Consider the following 14,599-nt stretch of genomic DNA (forward strand, 5'->3'; position numbering starts at 1 on the left):
GCTTTCCCTATAACTATTAACTATAAAAAAGAAGAAAAAAGGACCTCCCTTTGTAAATCTGTGACGACATAAATATATTTAATTATAAATATCTAATGTAATCTTAAAACCAAATTAAACCAAACAAGAGGTTAAATTTTGTTAGGTTTCATACCATAAGGAAATAAGTAATTACAAATAAATAAAACTCTGGATAAATACATAAATAAACACACTCATACATATACCATTTTAAAAATTCAAAACCTAGAATGGAACGTTTGTCAGGTAATCAGTAACATAGTTTAGTTAACATAAGGTAGACTACAAAAGGGAAGTCTTTAATAAGGAAAGAACCTATATCACATAGATATTCAAAACAACCATTAAAAACAAGTTTTGTTTTTCATTGTATTATTTCAAATTGCTTAAAAATGACTGTTCCTCTTCTGCAAAATCCAAAGGAGAGACATTCCAAGGATATTTCCTCTCTCCCGTGTTTAACCCTCATCACAATCCCCTCCCCTCTGACTTTCTTTAAGCAAAGCTGATAAATGGCAAAGTGAAATCAGTGGAGTTTCACATTGTTTCCACACGCAAACACATCACAGCAAGCTGAGATAACCAAATGGCAAAATGCAGTTATCTGAGTAATCGCTAATCAGATAACCTCTAAATAACACATCCTGAGCGTGTGGAAATCTTTTTCCTATTTTTCCATGGGCTTCATGTCCCTGGGTGGGGAGTGGCTCCTGCTGGGTCCCCAGGGCTGCTGGCACTTACCTTTTTGGCTCTTTGGGCTATGTCTGGTGTTCTCGTAAGCAGCTTCTCAATCAGGTACTCTCTGTTCTGCAAAACAAATATTCCCAACAGTTGAACATCAAACATGATACACAGAATTTCAAAGCGATTTCAAAAATAGCAGGTTTACTTGGGTTTTTAAGCATGTTACCTTGGCTTTCTGGAAGAATTTGCATTTTAAAAGTTCTGCGGCTGTGGGCCTGAAAGAGCAATAATAAATTAGAGTTGAAACAATGACCACTCAATAAATACACTGCCTTGATGAAACAAATTAATCCTAGAGTATATCTGGAAGACCAGTTATGGGAATAGCAAAACCAGAAACTAAATTAATCATAAGCCGGCACCAAATAAAAGAGTGCCAATTCTCCAGTTCTTTCCAAACACCTCCACTGCAAAACATATAAACTCCTGTTAAGTTAAATATTTAGGGGCATGATCAATTTTCCATCCCTTACACTTCACTAAGTGAATTCAGTGTTTCTAAAAGGTGGCAGACTGACACATCTGTGAGCTAAATTCCTATATTTATTAAGAAACCATATAAGCTGCAATACCACCCTGTCAAAGGAACCACAGTCCACAGTGTTCCACGATTTCCTAACAGCGGCAGTTACCGCCAAGGGGGTTCATACAGCACGTGTGCAAGCTCTGTGTGCCCACTGAGTAACCCTGTCTCAAGTGGACATGGACTACTGGTTTTCAGGGGAGGGTAAATGTGACGGTGATTAATAAAATGCAAATTCATTTACAAGCATTACCAGATTGGTCCTTTTTTTTTTCTCATGGGGTCAATTAACTTATATCTCTATCCTAGATTTCCTAGAAACTGAAAGTTAGACCTGACAGCCTGACCAGGCTGAATCAAGCATCTGGGGGAAGAATACTTCATAGATGACGCCAGGCACTTGTTGCTACAGCACATCAGAGGAACACAATGTTCGGTTATTTCACTGGGAGTGATGCTCAGTTTAACCGCTTGGCCCCCATGCCCAAGATCTCTCCATTGCAAAGGTATGTTGTCCCCCCTGCACCTGGCAAGTACTCTGTTGGGTAATACTTTGGAATTGCATAAGTACCACGTTCCCAAAACCTTTCACCTAATGGTTTTAGCATCTTTTTTCTTTTTTTTTAAAGATTTTATTTTTCCTTTTTCTCCCAAAGCCCCCCCGGTACATAGTTGTGTATTTTTACTTGTGGGTCCTTCTAGTTGTGGCATGTGGGATGCTGCCTCAGCATGGCCTGACGAGCAGTGCCATGTCCACGCCCAGGATCTGAACCGGCGAAACCCTGGGCTGCCGAAGCAGAGCGCAAGAACTTAACCACTAGGCCACGGGGCTGGCCCCTGGTTTTCGCATCTTTGCCTTAAATAATTACTTCATAGGAGGTGGCAGAATACTGATTTCCTACTTCTATCACTCCTTCTATGTTTATTAAGTGGTGTTCCCCCATAAAGAAGAGCTTCCTTCATCAATAGTTCCTTCTGAAAAAAGCAATTATGTGGAAAGAATCTGACAAATCTAGAGTATAGGACAGTCAGCAAGACAACTGACCTGATCTCATCAAGAAGCCAGTGTCATGGAGGAAAAGGGGAGATGTGAGGCGACTATTCTGGATTAAAACGGAACTAAAGAAACGTAAAACCAAATGTAACTCGTGACCCTTGGCTGAATCCTGTGTTGAAAGGGAAGGGGGAGAAGCTACGAAAGACATTTGGAAATCTTTACAGATATGTGAATATGCTGGGTATTAGACCATTTCAGGAAGTTACTGTTCATTTCCTTAGGTGTGGAAAAGTATCGTGGTTATGTAGGAACAGGTCTCTACTTGTGGGGAATGCAAGTTGAAGTCTTAAGTCTATTACTTTCAAACTGTTCAGCAAATAAAATGCAGGTAAACAGACACACTTAAACTTCTGATAATAAAAGAATTGGGAGGGAGGAGCCCATTACTGAATATCATTAGGAATTCTCTCGGGCAATGATTACCAAAGGGACAAATAGTATAATGTTGATGGGGGTGCACGTTTAAAAGGAGTCCTCACGCTTGAAAAGATTGGAAACCACTGCTTTAGAAGCAGGAAGCTCCACTAAAATGTTTCCAGGAACCAAACCCAAGCCCGTAAAGGAATTCGGAAACGATAAGCACACCGGCGTACAAACAGTGCAAGTCTACAGGGGCCATAAACTGTATTCCTGGGCAAAGAAATTTTCGACTTAAATGGTTATTGCTCTTTTTCTCAATTTCAAGTAGAACACTGCTTAACAGGTTTCTAACAAAGAAACCCGACTCGCCATATCCACCTCAAAAAACAGCCACTAAGTGCTAATTGCTTTAAGTAAAGGTCTAAACTACAGGTGGGCCGCGTTTCCCATTTTGTCTGCAATAGTCCTTGGTAAACTGGTTCAAAATCATGAACTTGTACCTTGTTAACCAGACACTAGAACTAAAAATGATACTATTCTTTTATGTGATTTAACTTTGGCTGTTATTTCAATATACACTCTTACTGATCATCGGCAATGCTTCCGGCCTCCACAGACTCCAAATTCATCCTTTTATTCTCTCGGTAAATATTTTTTGAGCATCTACTATTTGTCAGGCATTACACTAGGTGCTAGGCACACCATGGTAAATACAACAGACATAAATACTACCCTCGGCAACTTACAATCTAGCAGATAAGAGTTAGAACGTGCTGTTAGACTGTCAGAGGGATGTCAGAACATTCGAACACTTGAATTGTGTTTGGGTAGAAGTGGTGGGCTGTAGAGAGAGCATATTACACGATGGACTGAGCATGTCTGGTACCTCACATCATGAAACAAAATTTTAAAAACCAAGAGGCAAACAAAATAACTTGGATTTAGTTTTTAAAAAGTGAAAAGAAAATTAAGATGATTAAGGAACTTAAGGCCACTGTTTTGGTTGAAACCCCTGTCACCTCTGGCCAATAGAGTTATACAGCCTCCCTGCTAATCTCTCTGCCACTTCTCTCTTCCTCATTCCAACCCATCATCCACACTGCTCTCGTGTCAGCTTCTAAAAAAACACAATTTCTTATCCATCCTCATGGATTTCAGTGGCCTGAATCCTGACTCCTTCAGCTCATTTCCCATAACACCCTACGTGAACTGTATCCTCCAGCTACAATGATGTTCTCACTCATCTCTTGCTCTTTCATGACAAAGCACACACCGGTTTTCTTGCTTCAGAATTTTTTGTAACCAACTGGCACATCCTTGCTCATCAGTCGAGAACCTATTTAAATGTCATCCGTCTTCAGAGATGCTTCTCCTAGCTCTTCCAAGTAGAATTCATTGCTCCCTACTCGGTGCTCACACACCAATCTACCCACGCTCCCATTCTGTAATGATCATTCCTATGTTTCCCCACCTTCACCCCACTGGGTTATAAGCCCTTCCAAGACAGGGTCCTCACGGTATTCATTGTTTATATCCCCAATGCCTAACACAGACCAGAAAACTGCTATAGCTCTATTTCATAGTAATATCAAATACGGGGTAAAAGTGATGCTACTAGACATTTGGACACAGAACCACAACTCCTGGAGCTAGATTTAGTCAGCACCAAATTCTAAGCATCTGTTCAATATAGTAGGGAATAGGTGAATAACGTAATGAAAATAAGACCATGCTAACAGAAAACAAGAAAGAGGTACACAGTGGAGATACTGAGGTGGAAAGCCAAAATTCTTCCCTCTCTCCTCTGCACCCCCCATTCTTCTTCTGCACACTAAGGGTCACATGAAGGACCAATGTAGAGAGAAGGGTGAGAAATGCCAGACATGCCTTGAGATACAGGGCTAGGAAAATACTTTCCCTTCCCCAGTAAGGTCATTTCTACAGTAACCAAAACTGCAAAGAGGAAAAGCATGCTGCAGAGAAAACTCCTTTCTCTGCACTCTACTCTTAGTCTTCATCAGTAAATACAAAAACACAATGGTGCAAGAAATGAGAAATGGTTTAAAGAAGCCACATTCCTTTTTTTAATAGGCTTAATATTTATGTTAAATAGTAAGTAATTTCTACTCTATGCAGAGAAGAACTAAATAGCAGATTCTTTTTGTGCTTTGGAGTAGAATCCTACACGTGTCAAACCATCTCCATAAGAAAGTATGGAAGGGGAGAGCCTAGTGGCATACTGGTTAGGTTCACACGTTCCCCGATGGTGGCCAGGGGTTCACGGGTTTGGATCCCAGGCACGGACCTACATGCCACTCATCAAGCCACGCCATGGTGGCATCCCAAAAGTAGTGGAAGAGTGGCACAGATGTTAGCTCAGGGACAATCTTTCCCATCAAAAAATCAGAAAGTATGGAAAAATGGAACTGGAAACAACAGGGAGAATGAGGGAGGGAAGAACGTGATAGAAGGTATGAGAAAAGCTGACGTGCATGCTGCCCATCTGATGTTAATTTTTTGTGTGTTTTGTTTGTTTCAGTTTTATGCTATAGCAACTACCAGGGTAGGGTTAATGTGGCATCGTCAGTGGCACCTGCCACTTAGCTGAGCACTACAGGAGAAAGAATTCTGCAAGCACTTATGTCTTCCACGGCCACTAACAAGCACCAAGCAATACAAGGTAATATAAAGACAAACACTGCCTTACGAGAAATGCTAAAATGCTATACTGGCAACTAAAATGATGGTCCAGATTTTGAACGATGATTCAATTTTAAATCCTTAAAAACAACGAAGCAGTCTGCAAGCACCAACATTCTCAGAAGAAAACCTCTTAAAGGATTCAGTTAATACATATGGATGAACCAAAGTCCACTGAGACTTAAAATAATTTTCAAAGGATTCAGGATGAATATGATACAGTTTAAGTAGTTCTAACAATTTGCATCATAATTTCTCACAGCTCACTGACCTCAGGCAGAGTGGCTTTTTTTACCCCACCCCTCCCACCAAAAGAAATATTCAAATTTTATGCATTTCTAATGGATTTACCTATGAAACATCCACCCCCTTGTTGCTCAAAGAAAACGCTGGTTCCTGTTATAGCTGCCATCCCTATGAAGCATGTAATCTACAAGATTAAGGCTCATTTTTTTAAGAAATAGCAAAATGTTCTGCTATGCAAATATAAGCAATTCTTTGTCTATGCCAAGGCAGAGCACAGACTTAGATGAGGCAAACAGCCCAAACACCCCAGCTTTCTTGTATTAGGAAAATTCCATGAGCTCTCAAGATTGAAAGAAAACACGGCCCCTTCTCAGCTAGCCTGAGAGCTCCTGCATAGAACTGAATCTATCCTGGTCACTGTCCCCCTATGGTAATTTTTTCATTCATTGCTAAAAAGGTACTCTGCAATACCAGGGCTTTGATACCAGTCAACTACTTTCAGATTATAAGTAGATGATCTCTATGTAGGCAACAGAAATAAATATAAATTATTAAAAATCTTGCATTCACTCCTCAACCCTCTCAAATCTGGTTTGTTTTTTAAACTCTTTTCAATGGGTCCAAATCATCCCCAAATTGCAAGCTCCCAACCATCTCCAGTTGTTCAAGAAATACTACTGAGTATGTAATACAGACCACACACTGTGAATATAAACATATGTGGCACACGTTCCCTTTCTAAAAAACAAACTCATGAGGAAATTGAATGTGTAAGTCAATAAATGTACACAGTGTGATAAGTGCTACAGAAGACATATCCTCAACATGCTGTAGGAAAACTAATAGTTGGGATAACTCCACTGGGTCAGGGGACAAAAAGGAAGACAAGGAATGCAATCTCAATTTCCTGAGTAGTTAGGAACCCTTAGGCACTGTGCTATCTGCTTTAAGGGCATTATCTCACTCCATCCCATGAAGCAGGTGTTATTAGACCCATTTTACAGACAATGAAACTAAATCATGCAGATGATGATAAGGTAGACTAGCAATCTCACCCAGATGTATCTAACTTCTAAGAAGATAGGGCCTTTGAACTAAGTGTTGAAAGACAGGTGGGAGGGAGAGGCAGGAAAAGGAAACGCCCTTTGACAGCAGAAGCAAAGGCAGAGAGGACAGGAAATATTTATGGTTTCTCTCAGAATTGTGCTGCAATCAAATGTTTACTTATTATTTCAGCAATGAATATATATTTTAAAATTGCCTCCTATATAATAAATAATTCAACAATATTGCTTTTTTTCCATTCTCATGTCTCATAAATCTTTTTTTCCCCAAACTCCCCACATTCACGTCTTTTCATTAAGAGATAGGAGTCACCTGGGAAGTCCGCGCACCGCTGTCTGTTATAGAGGACAACTGCACAGTAGTGAGAATAGATTATTTTATAGAGAAAATATCTAAAAGAAGTCCTTAAACTAGTAATACTTTGTGGATCAATAATGTTACTAAGAGAGTACTCTGAGGGAAAGACTTTGTAAAAATTCAAATATATGGCGTATGGCTCTTTTCTAACAGATTTTTTATTTTTTTAGTGGGGTGGTGGGAACCTGCTATTTGAGCTCATATAATAAATAAGACTTTCAGGATTAAGAAACAAGGATGGTTTGTTAAATATAATGTATGACGATCTAATCTATTTTGACCAAATTACAAATCACCTAAAGGAACATATTGTGATATCAGTAAGTAACTAACAATTCTACCCTTCAGAATCATTTTCTTAAAAGCTGAAATTGGGGTTGGTCTGGTGGCACAGTAGTTGGGTTTGCACACCCTGCTTTGGCAACGCGGGGTTCATATGTTCGGATCCTGGGCAAGGACCTACACACTGCTCATCAAGCCATACTGTGGCAGCGTTCCACATACAAAAGAGAGGAATATTGGCACAGACGTTAGCTAAGGGCCAATTTTCCTCTCCAAAAAAAAAAAAAAAAAAAAAAACTGAAATTGTGTGATATTACACATCATCACTGTTAGGTGGGATCTCAACTAGTTTCAGAATCACAAAGACCATCAATACCAACCCAGTGCAAACTGAGAAGACAAGTACTTCTCTCACTGTGCTTTGAAGGATCAGATTCTGTTTCCTTGATGACACCACAACTGTTTGGAGATGACTCCAAATACAAGAGGAAGGCAAGCAAGAGTTAAAGAAGAAAATTAGAATCTAAGAGCATTTTTACCCAAAAGGAGAGTGGAAAAATAACCTCAACGAAAGATTCCTACTTTGGAGGAAAAACAAGCACTGCAAATCAAATATAAAGGGCCACTGAGATGTTTAAGCACAAATAGTCCATAAGTGTGATAAAATAATCACCCCTTTTACAATAAATAATTCCAAGATGCTCAACAGCAAACATCTATTTAGACCTGACTCCATAAGAAAGGCGACTGACGGAGAGAAGATTCAAGGCAGATTCAGTAAGATGTAAGGGAAAGAGGAGAGTGGCTACAAAGAACAGGTAAAATGATAAAAATTGTTTAATCTAGACAAGGGTAGCCTACTCAAAGAGTAGATGACCATGTAAAGGTAAAAGGCTTAGGTTTCACAAAGAATTTAAGATAAGAACAAAGGAATCATTCTAAAAGCAGAATCCTTCTCTGAAAAAGAAAGTTTCAAAAGAGAAGGCAGTTTTTGGACCATTGGGTGGATGAGGGTAGCTGGTAACTTCTCAGCGGCCTCTCCACATCTGGAATCTCCGTTCACTGCATGTTGGGATGGTGCCACACGCAACCAAGTCCTACAAAGGCAAGGCCTCTGTCTAGTTCACATCATTAACCTTCTCCTTTAAGTGACAGAGGACACTGGGCCCTATTATCTCTACCCAGGATATTTCAAAGTCACAGAAACTAAGAAGGAAGAAACAAACTCAGAAAACAGACACACTTCGGTGCAGGGCAATAACCCAAGAATAAAGAGGAAAGACGAGTTAATTTAAAGCTATTTGCTTCTGTTTATATGATTAATCTTTCTAATGTAAAAATCTTAAATCTTCTTTATTGATAATCTTTTAAACAGCACAAACAACTTGTTCTGCAACTAAAAGGAAGCTCATGCAAAATTCAATAGCTCTGCCTGGTTCAGACTGGAACTAGCAGGATATTCAAATCCTGGGAGGTCAGCTCAACCTACACAGTGCAGAATATTAGCTCAGCTTCTGAATGCACCACTGCCAATTTCTTTTGATTTCTGTTTTACTTCATTTCCTTTGATGACAGAGCCCCACACCTAACAAGCACAGTGAATCTCATTAACACTGAAAATTTTCCTCTGCCTCTCCCCCATCCTGGCTCACTTCTCTCCCTTTTGGAACCATGCCGTCTTGCACTAACAGGTTGGAGATCTGGGGGCCAGAACAGGATTTCCCTTGAACTAGAAGTACCTGTCAGGTGTCCTCACACAGCCCTTCCCCATCCACAAACAAAGCTTTGTCGTGATTCAAACCAGGTCATTAACCCATCCACTAAGTTTGACATACCTTTTGGAAGGATCTTTCTGAAGACACAGTGAAAGCAATTTTCTAAAGGACTTGCCGTACTTTTTCATCATTTCCTTATCCTCGACTCCTGTTTCTAAGGTGGGTGGATCATTTTGCAAAGTCAACATTAACACCTGCAGCAGAAAGAAATATGAAGACACAACCTTACTATAGCAATTGCTACAATTGAGTTCTTAATTTTTCACAAAAGCATCAAAGACCATTCTTGATTAGGTACAAATGTGCTTTCCCACGATTTTAACTTTCCAGAATGTGTGTATTGAAAGTATTCATTTTCTTTACAAATCTGTCCACATGCCCTTTGACCTTTTTGTTATTCCATTGACAGAATTTACAAAATCTGCTCTATGTGTTAAGAAAGGGCTCCCAAGGCGACCAGGACAGGGCTTCCTGGGAGGGAACTGGCTCTCACACAGCCTTGAGGAGCACGTAGCTCCAGCAAGGGCTTAGTGAAGTCTGGGGCTCCGGCTGGGAAAGAGGGTGGTGGAGGGGAAAGACAGAGAGGCCCAGAGCAGCAGTGAACATTCATAAGTAAGGAACCGCCTGTACTCAAGGCTTCTGTAACACGCTGCCAACCCTAAAAATAAATCCACAACATCCCAGGAGGTAACACATGATTTCCTTTTTTTTTTTTTAAGATGAGAAAACATACAGAAAATTGCGTAAGGCTTGGCAAAATTGAGAACGTAAGACACTGAAAGATAGCCAGAATACAACTGAGTTACTAAAAACCATAACCAGAGCAAAAGGCTGTGCTGCTTTTGGAGGGGGACAAAAGAAAACCCAAATTCAGCTTCAAATCAAAAAGGTAAAAATTCCACTTTCACATTAACTTCGAAATTATTTGCTTTAACAAAGAGTAGAATTCATAGTAAATATTGATCTACAAAATAAATTAACTTCATTAATGTATAAATCAGCCTTAATTTATGCAAATGCTCTACACATCAAGACTCTTTTCTAACACTTTCAGATGTGTGAAGAAATGAAGATGGCACGCCATGCTGTCGTAGGCATCCCATACATAAAGTAGAAGAAGATGGGCACGGATGTTAGCTCAGGGCCAGGCTTCCTCAGCAAAAAAGAAGAGGACTGGCAATAGTTAGCTCAGGGCTAATCTTCCTCAAAAAAAGAAAAGAAAAGAAAAGAAATGAAGGATTACAGTGACAGTGGATTGTCCGTGGAGGAAAACAGCAAATGGAAGAAAGTGAGAGAACCGTGAAGTCTGAAGAAAAATCTGACAGGACCTCAGGATGGGATTAGCAATGTGACTTTGGATCCAGGAATTAAGGTATTAAATTAAATACCAATTTAAGAATTGGGTAAAGAAGGAAAACAAGAAGTAAGGAAAAATAATGCAGAAAAATTGGACGGAAGAAAAAGTCTGAGGGGCTGTAGTGTTTTTTCTCAAAAGGTCACTTCATTTGTTTACACCTCAACTTTAAATTTTCTGCTAAGAAAATCAGGTATGTATACACACCTCTCCCCACAAATTTTAACTATGCTAAAAATATGTATATAAACATAGAGAACAATGTAACGAACTACACTAAAACCTTAATAGGGATTGTCTGTGGTTGATGAGATTACGGATAATTATTTTCTTATTTATTTCTTAATTATTTCTTATTCTTATTTGTACTTTCAAATTTTTAAGAATGTATTAACTTTTCAACTAGTGAAATTATTTAACATTTTTTTATCCTCAGGGTGTTTTTTCTGAGTCGTCCTAAATTTTTCCAATATTTTCCTAGGAAAAAGTTGAAAAAAACATAGACTGTATTGTCTGTAAAATATCTTCATAATTTCCACTGAACTATTTCAGCCTCAAAACAAAATCCAGTTGGGTAAATTAGCACTGATACTATCAGAATTAAGAGAAATAATGATGTAGCCAGTTAAAAGAATACCAACAAAAATCTGAAAAAAGTATCCAAACATATCATTTCCTAAAAAACATTAAGCTCACTTATTTCAGATGAGTCACCAACTTATTTCAGATGAGTCAATGAGAACAGGGGAGAAATGTTATAGATTGTTAAAACAACAAAAAAAAGGTTGAAAATTTAGGAAATCTGTCTGTCTGCAAGGATGGTATCACTATAATCCATTTTTAGATTTTCCCTGGTGGGGCTGGGGGTATTCTGCCATCAAGAGTAATGACCAGCATTTGTCACAGCTATCAACCTCCAACGACCGATCTGATCACATTCGTTAGTCAGCTCTGTGCTGAGAATGTACAGTAAGCGTCAAAGCTAGGAATTGTACTACTTTTGTCCTGTTCTGTCCACTGAGAACATCACACAACATTTAACTTGGCTGCGTTCCTCCATTAACTCCCCTCAGGTCTAAGAGAAAAATGACTATGTTTAAGAGAATTACAGAACAGATTCCATTAAATCATATTTCAAACCCAACATATTATTGCCAAGAGTAATTACTTTCATAGGAGGATATTTGTGGTAAGGCGCTGCTCCTGTTGCTAATTCAATGGCAGTTATTCCAAAACTCCACATGTCAGCCTTAAAGTCATAGCCTCTCACCTAAGAAAGGAACCAGGGAAAAACACAATTATACAGCAGGCATGTTATACATCGTGAAGTCCATATAATGTCGCAAGTCCACAGCTGTGTATGCACAACTTGGATATTACTTTGCTAAGGTCCAGCAATTGGGAATTAAATCTTAGTTACATGATGCATTCTAGTATAATGATTGATTTGAATGAAATGTTAGTGTATCGATGGTATGTACTACTGAACTATGTCAATCAAAACATCACTTTTTTTTTTTTTTTTTTTTTTTACCTGTTCCATGACTTCAGGGGCCATCCAACATGGGGTGCCAACAAATGTTTTTCTTACTTTATTCCGAGTAACATCACCCCCTGTTGCTAAGAATGCACTTACCCCAAAATCTGAAAGGAAAAAAAAAATCACCCTTATTTTATATAAGACATTTATTGCTTACAAATTCTGACCTTATGAACATCTCTCTTCCTGGTGAGTTTTACATTGGTGATGAATTGTTCCAAACACTGTGAGCTCTCTCACACATACACCAGGGCAGTCCTGCCATCTGCTATCCTCTACACTTTACAGAACACCATCTCGGGTAATGGGTCAGCAAGCCCACCAGCCCCAAAAGCTCAGCATATTCAATTATATTTTCTACCAAAAAGGTATCAAAAGTCATACCTAACCATAAAGGATTACATCAATAAAAATACAAACACATTCCCAAAGCCCTAAATATACGAGATCTCAGATGTACTAACATTTATTTTAGAAAGTCATTTATAAGCATAGGAGGCAGTAAAACTGGTATGTGATGCAGTGTCTTTTTATGTTTTTCTCTTATTACGATTATTTTCTAGCTTCTTTAATTCCACATCATCAACGTTTGGGGAATAGACTTTTTTTAAATAAAGGATGAATAACATTCATCTTTTACATTCCAATGCCCTTGCTCAAACAGTGCTAACACCTTAGCCAAAATCCTAATGGCAAATCCAGAAACCCAGGTACACAAAGCCAGCATGTCCCGGTCTGTCCACATGTAGCAATCAACACAAAGGAAAAGCTCAGTCAGCAAAGACTGCTTTTTGTTTTTCAACGTTTGCTTTCTGGATAATTTTCATAGGTATAGATGGAATGGTTTGTAGAATGAAATAATGCTCTTCTTAGCATCCATTATATACAAGAAGTTCTTTTTGTGAAAAGATGAATTAATTGGGCTTACTGTATATATGTACATGCATATATGCAAAAATGATATTTATATGTGACAGTAGAGAAAGGATACCCAGCGATTATTAAAGCATGCATTTCTGCTTAGATTTTTACTAAAGGCTAAAATTAGATAATAGTTAAAGTACCAAGCACTTAGGGCTAGTACAGACCTACCAGGTAAGAGCCAACTCAAGGACAGCTTGATAGTAAGCTAGCAAATAGTAATTAAAAGGTAGTCGACATCTCAAAATGGTACAGCAGACTATGCAGTGAGAGCCCCTTCCAACTGCTCTCATAGAATTCTCCTTTGCTGGATCCCTTTGTTGACTGCCAGGATGAAGGCAATTACCAAAGAACAAGGTCAATGCAAACCAAGCTCAAAAACGTATTAGCATTTGCTTTAGATTTACAAAATTAAGTTATGCAGTAACACTGTAACCAGTTCCCTGAGTTGAAATATGTTGCCTGTTTCATTTTATTTACATTTAAATTTACTCAACTCCCAACAGGATTTCAACTACAAGTAAAAGGAATAAAAAAATGACAAATGGAGACTTTGTTCCAACTGCTACTCTCATGTTAATATTGAGCAAAAGTATATTTTGAAAATGCAGTATAATTTCATTTGCACATATGTGCCAAGCTCTAAAACTCTGAATTCTTACATTGCAGTCAGAAAAATAAAGCCTTGTGAAAAGAAGTCTCTGGAACCAGTAAACCAGTCTCCTGCAGGAAGGAGGAGACAAAACCCATTCTCTTAACAGAAGAGCTAAGTGAATTGAAATCATTTGTAAGCACCTACCATGTTCAGCTAGAGGAAAAGACACTATGATAATGCTTTTAAAAATATTAATTTCAACTTAATTTATATTTCTGAAAAGTAGTTCAACAATAATTCCAACATTCTATTTTTATTAAAGTAATTTTATAACATGATAATGTTAAATAAATACATATCATCTGTAACTAATTAAGGATATGGGTTAAAGTTGCTTTAAGGAAAAACAGATTCTTTTTAAGTGCAATTGAAGAAACTCTACACCCCAAAGTCTCTTTCTAAAAGACATAATCCAGATAAAAATCCATAGTTGTCATTAGGCTTTTTAATTCCTTAAAAATACCATCTGATTATATTAGACCCTTTTAAAGCTGCAAAAACAGCTGAGAACAATGTATAGTAGCAATTCATTATTGATAATGCCCCTTCAATATATCTTTCATGATTCACATATTTATTCATAGCCTCCACTTAGATCACTCACTTTAAAGTCATAAACAGATGGTTAAACATCTTTAAAGCTCAGAACAAAAATTCCAGAAGCAGAAAACACCAGTCCTAACATCTACTCACCCTTATGACTAGAGAATAAATACACAGTTTGCTCCTATGTATGGCTAATGTGTATACAGAAAGATTTATACATACCGAGAAACAGAACACTTTGAACAAAGTACATGGTGTGCTTGTATAAACAGGAAAACTGGTGTATTCTTTCAAGACAGCTTACATATGACAGTGAGAATGACGTGGCGGGGCAATAACAGTGAAAAGCGTCCTTGTTTCCTACGGGTACATCTATACAGCCAAAGGGAGTGGAGCCAGACACACTTTGGTCAGAAACCATGAATATTTCTCTGGCAACATGGAATCAAAGGC

The 14,599-nt window shown here is 38.3% G+C and overlaps 1 protein-coding gene across 2 annotated transcripts in view; it reads right to left on the reverse strand.

The window, feature by feature from the left end:
• STK39 (serine/threonine kinase 39) overlaps window positions 1–14,599 on the reverse strand; it is a 277,406-nt gene that overhangs the window by 169,462 nt on the left and 93,345 nt on the right. For both annotated transcript variants that reach the window (XM_044768762.2, XM_044768759.2), the window contains exons 6-10: window positions 12,019–12,128; window positions 11,653–11,754; window positions 9,191–9,324; window positions 932–980; window positions 763–828 (exon numbers count right to left, since the gene is read on the reverse strand). In XM_044768762.2, the coding sequence (XP_044624697.1) occupies window positions 763–828; window positions 932–980; window positions 9,191–9,324; window positions 11,653–11,754; window positions 12,019–12,128 (461 nt within the window). The remainder of the gene's footprint in view (window positions 1–762; window positions 829–931; window positions 981–9,190; window positions 9,325–11,652; window positions 11,755–12,018; window positions 12,129–14,599) is intronic.

The sequence above is a fragment of the Equus asinus genome, chromosome 4 (assembly GCF_041296235.1).
Source record: "Equus asinus isolate D_3611 breed Donkey chromosome 4, EquAss-T2T_v2, whole genome shotgun sequence".
NCBI classification, from domain to species: Eukaryota; Metazoa; Chordata; class Mammalia; order Perissodactyla; family Equidae; genus Equus; species Equus asinus.